This window comes from Salvelinus alpinus, chromosome 4, assembly GCF_045679555.1.
Source record: "Salvelinus alpinus chromosome 4, SLU_Salpinus.1, whole genome shotgun sequence".
Taxonomy (NCBI): domain Eukaryota; kingdom Metazoa; phylum Chordata; class Actinopteri; order Salmoniformes; family Salmonidae; genus Salvelinus; species Salvelinus alpinus.
The window spans coordinates 103046260-103055521 of record NC_092089.1 but is presented as its reverse complement, the minus strand read 5'-3'; the positions used below and the strand labels follow the sequence as shown (position 1 = coordinate 103055521).

Here is a 9262-nt window from a genome sequence, read left to right as displayed (position 1 = left end):
CTGAATACAACAAGTGTAGATCTTACCGTGAAATGCTGAATACAACAAGTGTAGACTTTACCGTGAAATGCTGAATACAACAAGTGTAGACCTTACAGTGAAATGCTGAATACAAGAAGTGTAGACCTTACCGTGAAATGCTGAATACAACAAGTGTAGACTTTACTGTGAAATGCTGAATACAACAAGTGTAGACCTTACCGTGAAATGCTGAATACAACAAGTGTAGACTTTACCGTGAAATGCCGAATACAACAAGTGTAGACCTTACCGTGAAATGCCGAATACAACAAGTGTAGACCTTACCGTGAACTGCCGAATACAACAAGTGTAGACCTTACCGTGAACTGCTGAATACAACAAGTGTAGACTTTACCGTGAACTGCTGAATACAACAAGTGTAGACTTTACCGTGAAATGCTGAATACAACAAGTGTAGACCTTACTGTGAAATGCTGAATACAACAAGTGTAGACCTTACTGTGAAATGCTGAATACAACAAGTGTAGACCTTACTGTGAAATGCTGAATACAACAAGTGTAGACTTTACCGTGAAATGCTGAATACAACAAGTGTAGACCTTACCGTGAAATGCTGAATACAACAAGTGTAGACTTTACTGTGAAATGCTGAATACAACAAGTGTAGACCTTACTGTGAAATGCTGAATACAACAAGTGTAGACTTTACCGTGAAATGCTGAATACAACAAGTGTAGACCTTACTGTGAAATGCCGAATACAACAAGTGTAGACCTTACCGTGAACTGCTGAATACAACAAGTGTAGACTTTACCGTGAACTGCTGAATACAACAAGTGTAGACTTTACCGTGAAATGCTGAATACAACAAGTGTAGACCTTACTGTGAAATGCTGAATACAACAAGTGTAGACCTTACTGTGAAATGCTGAATACAACAAGTGTAGACCTTACTGTGAAATGCTGAATACAACAAGTGTAGACTTTACCGTGAAATGCTGAATACAACAAGTGTAGACCTTACCGTGAAATGCTGAATACAACAAGTGTAGACCTTACTGTGAAATGCTGAATACAACAAGTGTAGACCTTACCGTGAAATGCTGAATACAACAAGTGTAGACCTTACCGTGAACTGCTGAATACAACAAGTGTAGACTTTACTGTGAAATGCTGAATACAACAAGTGTAGACCTTACCGTGAACTGCTGAATACAACAAGTGTAGACTTTACTGTGAAATGCTGAATACAACAAGTGTAGACCTTACCGTGAAATGCTTACAAGAGAGTTAAGAAAATATTGACCAAATAAACTAAAGTAAAAAATAATAAAAAGTAACAATAATGAGTCAGTGTGCGGGGGTACAGGGTAGTTGAGGTAATTTCTACATGTAGGTAGGGGTGAAGTGACTATGCATAGATAATAAACAGAGAGTAGCAGCAGTGTACAAAAAAGGATGGGGGTTGTCAGTGCAAATAATCCAGGTGGCCATTTGATTAATTGTTCAGCAGTCTTATGGCTTGGGGGTAGAAACTGTTAAGGAGCCTTTCGGTCCTAGATTTGGCACTCTGGTACCGCTTGTCATGCGGTAGCAGAGAAAACAGTCTATGACTTGGGTGACTGGAGTCTGACAACTATATGGGCTTTCCTCTGACACCGCCTATTATATAGGTCCTGGATGGCAGGAAGCTTGGCCCCAGGTATGTACTGGGCAGTACGCACTACCCTCTGTAGCGCCTTACGGTAAGATGCTGAGCAGTTGCCATACCAGCTGGTGATGCAACCAGTCAGGATGCTCTCGATGGTGCAGCTGTAGAACTTTTTGAGGATCTGGGGACCCATGCCAAATCTTTTCAGTCTCCTGAGGGGGAAAAGGTTTTGTCGTGCCCTCTTCACGACTGTCTTGGTGTGTTTGGACCATGATAGTTCATTGGTGATGTGGACACTGCAGCCAAAGTTGATAAAACCAGTTATTGAGGTTAAGTGGGCAATTAATTTTTCACACAGGGGAATTGGGTGTTGCATAACTTTGTTCATTAAATAAGTACGTCATTGTTGTGTTATTTGTTCACTCAGGTTCCCTTTAGGTTTTGGTTGAAAATCTGATAATTTAGTATAAAAAAACTACGCAAAAGTAAAGAAAATTAGAAACGGGGCAAATACTTTTTCGCGGCCCTGCTATATAAGTCTTCCACCACATACCTTCCCAACAGCACCATCCACAGATGCAGAGGAACAGACATCCTGGATGGTAACAGAGTCACATACCTTCCCAACAGCACCAGCCACAGATGCAGAGGAACAGACATCCTGGATGGTAACAGAGTCACATACCTTCCCAACAGCACCAGCCACAGATGCAGAGGAACAGACATCCTAGATGGTAACAGAGTCACATACCTTCCCAACAGCACCAGCCACAGATGCAGAGGAACAGACATCCTGGATGGTAACAGAGTCACATACCTTCCCAACAGCACCAGCCACAGATGCAGAGGAACAGACATCCTGGATGGTAACAGAGTCACATACCTTCCCAACAGCACCAGCCACAGATGCAGAGGAACAGACATCCTGGATGGTAACAGAGTCACATACCTTCCCAACAGCACCATCCACAGATGCAGAGGAACAGACATCCTGGATGGTAACAGAGTCACATACCTTCCCAACAGCACCAGCCACAGATGCAGAGGAACAGACATCCTAGATGGTAACAGAGTCACATACCTTCCCAACAGCACCATCCACAGATGCAGAGGAACAGACATCCTGGATGGTAACAGAGTCACATACCTTCCCAACAGCACCAGCCACAGATGCAGAGGAACAGACATCCTGGATGGTAACAGAGTCACATACCTTCCCAACAGCACCATCCACAGATGCAGAGGAACAGACATCCTGGATGGTAACAGAGTCACATACCTTCCCAACAGCACCAGCCACAGATGCAGAGGAACAGACATCCTAGATGGTAACAGAGTCACATACCTTCCCAACAGCACCAGCCACAGATGCAGAGGAACAGACATCCTAGATGGTAACAGAGTCACATACCTTCCCAACAGCACCAGCCACAGATGCAGAGGAACAGACATCCTGGATGGTAACAGAGTCACATACCTTCCCAACAGCACCAGCCACAGATGCAGAGGAACAGACATCCTAGATGGTAACAGAGTCACATACCTTCCCAACAGCACCAGCCACAGATGCAGAGGAACAGACATCCTGGATGGTAACAGAGTCACATACCTTCCCAACAGCACCAGCCACAGATGCAGAGGAACAGACATCCTGGATGGTAACAGAGTCACATACCTTCCCAACAGCACCAGCCACAGATGCAGAGGAACAGACATCCTGGATGGTAACAGAGTCACATACCTTCCCAACAGCACCAGCCACAGATGCAGAGGAACAGACATCCTGGATGGTAACAGAGTCACATACCTTCCCAACAGCACCAGCCACAGATGCAGAGGAACAGACATCCTGGATGGTAACAGAGTCACATACCTTCCCAACAGCACCAGCCACAGATGCAGAGGAACAGACATCCTGGATGGTAACAGAGTCACATACCTTCCCAACAGCACCAGCCACAGATGCAGAGGAACAGACATCCTAGATGGTAACAGAGTCACATACCTTCCCAACAGCACCAGCCACAGATGCAGAGGAACAGACATCCTGGATGGTAACAGAGTCACATACCTTCCCAACAGCACCAGCCACAGATGCAGAGGAACAGACAGTCTGCATGGTAACAGACAGTCAACATGTAACGTTCGTCGTTGGGAGAAAGAGAGGAGGACCAAGGTGCAGCGTGGTAAGTATTCATTATCTCTTTTAATGAAAACGAATACTCGAACAAAAACAACAAAACACGAGAACGAAACAGTTCTGAACGGTGAAAATACAAACACAGAACAGAAAATAATCACCCACGAAACACAGGTGGAAAAAGGCTACCTAAGTTTGATTCTCAATCAGAGACAACTAACGACACCTGCCTCTGAGAACCATACCAGGCCAAACGCAAAACACAACATAGAAAAACGAACACCCAACTCACGCCCTGACTATACTAAAACAAAGACATAACAAAAGAATTAAGGTCAGAACGTGACACAACAGACAGTCTGGAAGGAAACATTCTGAGGGCAACAGACAGTCTGGATGGTAACAGACAGTCAAGGGAAAGGGGGACACCTAGTCAGTTGTACATCTGAATGCCTTCAACTGAAATGTGTCATCCGCATTTAACCCAGAGAGGTGCGGGGGCTGCCTTAATCGATATCCACGTCTTCGGCACCCGGGGAACAGTGAGTTAACTGCCATTTTCAGGGGCAGAACGACAGATTTGTACCTTGTCAGCTCGGGGATTCGATCCAGCAACCTTTCGGTTACTGGCCCAACGCTCTAACCCCTAGGCTACCTGCCGCCCCAGACATTCTAGATGGTCACAGACATTCTGGATGGTAAAAGGCAGTCAACAGACATTCTGGATGGCCAAAGGACAGTAACAGACATTCTGGATGGTAACAGACAGTCACAGACATTCTGGATGGTAACAGACAGTCACAGACATTCTGGATGGCAACAGACATTCTGGATGGTAACACAGTCACAGACATTCTGGATGGTAACAGACAGTCACAGAGATTCTGGATGGTAACAGACAGTCACAGAGATTCTGGATGGTAACAGACATTCTGGATGGTAACACAGTCACAGACATTCTGGATGGTAACAGACAGTCACAGACATTCTGGATGGTAACAGACAGTCACAGACATTCTGGATGGCAACAGACATTCTGGATGGCAACAGACATTCTGGATGGTAACAGACAGTCACAGACATTCTGGATGGTAACAGACAGTCACAGACATTCTGGATGGCAACAGACATTCTGGATGGTAACACAGTCACAGACATTCTGGATGGTAACAGACAGTCACAGAGATTCTGGATGGTAACAGACAGTCACAGAGATTCTGGATGGTAACAGACAGTCAGACATTCTGGATGGTAACAGACAGTCACAGACATTCTGGATGGTAACAGACAGTCACAGACATTCTGGATGGTAACAGACATTATGGATGGCAACAGACAGTCACAGACATTCTGGATGGCAGCAGACAGTAACAGAGTAACACATTCTGTATGGCACTAGACAGTAACAGACATTCTGGCAGAGTAACAACAGACAGAGTCGTCAGGTCAGTTATTATGGAGTCTGTTTATTGTTGTGTCTGAAACTAGACCAGACAAGGCGTAGTGATAAGTAATATAAAAGGCATTGTGAGCCCAGCTAGTTGAGGATCCTTCCACAGGCACAGGGTGTGTTTGTGTGTGTCAGTACAGTCACTCTGGTCCGGTCTCAGTCTCAAGATCCTCTGATACAGACGACTCGTTGAGCTCAGCAATCAACGAACCGTCTTCGTTTAGAGTGACCAATGGGAGGTCCTTGTTGGGGTTGACCAATGGCGTCTCGTCGGAATCGTGATTGTCTGCAGAGTGTGTTGTTATGGAGATGGAGTTGGCTCCTCCCTCTGGACTCATGTCCCAGTCCTGATCTGCAGGCTGAGGTAGACTGGCTAGGAGCTCCTACACACAGTCAGAAACACACTATGCTGTTTCGGAATGATTGTGTGTGTGTAAGTGAGAGTGCGTGTGTGTGTGTGTGTGTGTGTGTGTGTGTAAGTGAGAGTGTGTGTGTGTGTGTGTGTGTGTGTACCTGTTGTCTGTTCAGGTTGTTGGTCCGTACAGCGGTCAGAAGACTCTTGGTGAAGGTCTCCAACTCATAATATCTCTGATTCTGATTCTCTAGTTGGCTCTCCAGATACTGCACCTCCTCAAGCTGAAACACACACACACACACACACACACACACACACACACACACACACACACACACACACACACACACACACACACACACAGCATAAAGGCCTATAGACATCAGGGGGTGGGAGGGGTGTGAGGGGTGTGTGTGTTCCATTACCTTGAACTCCACGAGATTATGCATGTTATCCATATCAGATCCGACCATCTCAACACCATCATCATCATCATCAATCACCTCTATCTTCTGTTAGGAAACACAACCCTAATTAATCAGTGGCTAAATCTGTCAGGAAACACAACCCTAATTAATCAGTGGCTAAATCTGTTAGGAAACACAACCCCATTGGACTAGTGTAATAACAGTATATAGTACTAGTGTAATAACAGTATATTGTACTAGTGTAATAACAGTATATAGTACTAGTGTAATAACAGTATATAGTACTAGTGTAATAACAGTATGTTGTACTAGTGTAATAACAGTATATTGTACTAGCGTAATAACAGTATATTGTACTAGTGTAATAACAGTATATAGTACTAGTGTAATAACAGTATATTGTACTAGCGTAATAACAGTATATTGTACTAGCGTAATAACAGTATATAGTACTAGTGTAATAACAGTATATAGTACTAGTGTAATAACAGTATATAGTACTAGTGTAACAACAGTGTATAGTACTAGTGTAACAACAGTGTATTGTACTAGCGTAACAACAGTGTATTGTACTAGTGTAATAACAGTATATTGTACTAGTGTAATAACAGTATATAGTACTAGTGTAATAACAGTATATAGTACTAGTGTAATAACAGTATATAGTACTAGTGTAATAACAGTATATAGTACTAGTGTAATAACAGTATATAGTACTAGTGTAATAACAGTATATAGTACTAGTGTAATAACAGTATATAGTACTAGTGTAATAACAGTATATAGTACTAGTGTAATAACAGTATATAGTACTAGTGTAATAACAGTATATAGTACTAGCGTAATAACAGTATATAGTACTAGCGTAATAACAGTATATAGTACTAGCGTAATAACAGTATATAGTACTAGTGTAATAACAGTATATAGTACTAGCGTAATAACAGTATATAGTACTAGCGTAATAACAGTATATAGTACTAGCGTAATAACAGTATATAGTACTAGCGTAATAACAGTATATTGTACTAGCGTAATAACAGTATATTGTACTAGTGTAGTAACAGTATATAGTACTAGTGTAGTAACAGTATATAGTACTAGTGTAGTAACAGTATATAGTACTAGTGTAGTAACAGTATATAGTACTAGTGTAATAACAGTATATAGTACTAGTGTAATAACAGTATATAGTACTAGTGTAACAGCAGTATATAGTACTAGTGTAATAACAGTATATAGTACTAGTGTAATAACAGTATATTGTACTAGTGTAATAACAGTATATTGTACTAGTGTAATAACAGTATATTGTACTAGTGTAATAACAGTATATTGTACTAGCGTAATAACAGTATATTGTACTAGCGTAATAACAGTATATTGTACTAGCGTAATAACAGTATATAGTACTAGCGTAATAACAGTATATAGTACTAGCGTAATAACAGTATACAGTACTAGTGTAATAACAGTATACTATACTAGTGTAGTAACAGTATATAGTACTAGTGTAATAACAGTATATAGTACTAGTGTAATAACAGTATATAGTACTAATATAATAACAGTATATAGTACTAGTGTAATAACAGTATATAGTACTAGTGTAATAACAGTATATAGTACTAGTGTAATAACAGTATATTGTACTAGTGTAACAGCAGTATATAGTACTAGTGTAATAACAGTGTATTGTACTAGTGTAATAACAGTATATTGTACTAGTGTAATAACAATGTATAGTACTAGTGTAATAACAGCGTATTGTACTAGTGTAATAACAGCGTATTGTACTAGTGTAATAACAGCGTATTGTACTAGTGTAATAACAGCGTATTGTACTAGTGTAATAACAGCGTATTGTACTAGTGTAATAACAGTATATAGTACTAGTGTAATAACAGTATATAGTACTAGTGTAATAACAGTATATAGTACCAGTGTAACATTATATCGTACCAGTGTAATAACAGTATATAGTACCAGTGTAACATTATATAGTACCAGTGTAACAACAGTATATAGTACTTGTGTAACAATAGTGAATTGAACTAGCGTAACAGTATTGTACTAGTGTAATAACAGTATATAGTACTAGTGTAGTAACAGTATATAGTACTAGTGTAGTAACAGTATATAGTACTAGTGTAGTAACAGTATATAGTACTAGTGTAATAACAGTATATAGTACTAGTGTAATAACAGTATATAGTACTAGTGTAACAGCAGTATATAGTACTAGTGTAATAACAGTATATAGTACTAGTGTAATAACAGTATATTGTACTAGTGTAATAACAGTATATTGTACTAGTGTAATAACAGTATATTGTACTAGTGTAATAACAGTATATTGTACTAGCGTAATAACAGTATATTGTACTAGCGTAATAACAGTATATTGTACTAGCGTAATAACAGTATATAGTACTAGCGTAATAACAGTATATAGTACTAGCGTAATAACAGTATACAGTACTAGTGTAATAACAGTATACTATACTAGTGTAGTAACAGTATATAGTACTAGTGTAATAACAGTATATAGTACTAGTGTAATAACAGTATATAGTACTAATATAATAACAGTATATAGTACTAGTGTAATAACAGTATATAGTACTAGTGTAATAACAGTATATAGTACTAGTGTAATAACAGTATATTGTACTAGTGTAACAGCAGTATATAGTACTAGTGTAATAACAGTGTATTGTACTAGTGTAATAACAGTATATTGTACTAGTGTAATAACAATGTATAGTACTAGTGTAATAACAGCGTATTGTACTAGTGTAATAACAGCGTATTGTACTAGTGTAATAACAGCGTATTGTACTAGTGTAATAACAGCGTATTGTACTAGTGTAATAACAGCGTATTGTACTAGTGTAATAACAGTATATAGTACTAGTGTAATAACAGTATATAGTACTAGTGTAATAACAGTATATAGTACCAGTGTAACATTATATCGTACCAGTGTAATAACAGTATATAGTACCAGTGTAACATTATATAGTACCAGTGTAACAACAGTATATAGTACTTGTGTAACAATAGTGAATTGAACTAGCGTAACAGTATTGTACTAGTGTAATAACAGTATATTGTACTAGTGTAATAACAGTATATAGTACTAGTGTAATAAGTATATAGTACTAGTGTAATAACAGTATATAGTACTAGTGTAATAACAGTATATTGTACTAGTGTAATAACAGTATATAGTACTAGTGTAATAACAGTATAT

The 9262-nt window shown here is 39.5% G+C and overlaps 1 protein-coding gene across 3 annotated transcripts in view; it reads right to left on the bottom strand.

Moving 5' to 3' along the window:
- Positions 1 to 5219: 5219 nt before the first annotated feature.
- Positions 5220 to 9262, bottom strand: part of LOC139574872 (highly divergent homeobox-like) — a 43807-nt gene continuing 39764 nt past the window's right edge. For 2 of the 3 annotated variants that reach the window (XM_071399841.1, XM_071399843.1), the window contains 3 exons: positions 6004 to 6090; positions 5737 to 5859; positions 5220 to 5606 (listed from right to left, as the gene is read on the bottom strand). In XM_071399841.1, the coding sequence (XP_071255942.1) occupies positions 5364 to 5606; positions 5737 to 5859; positions 6004 to 6090 (453 nt within the window). In that variant the 3' untranslated portion in view covers positions 5220 to 5363. The remainder of the gene's footprint in view (positions 5607 to 5736; positions 5860 to 6003; positions 6091 to 9262) is intronic. The other variant, XM_071399842.1, reaches the window with a different exon arrangement.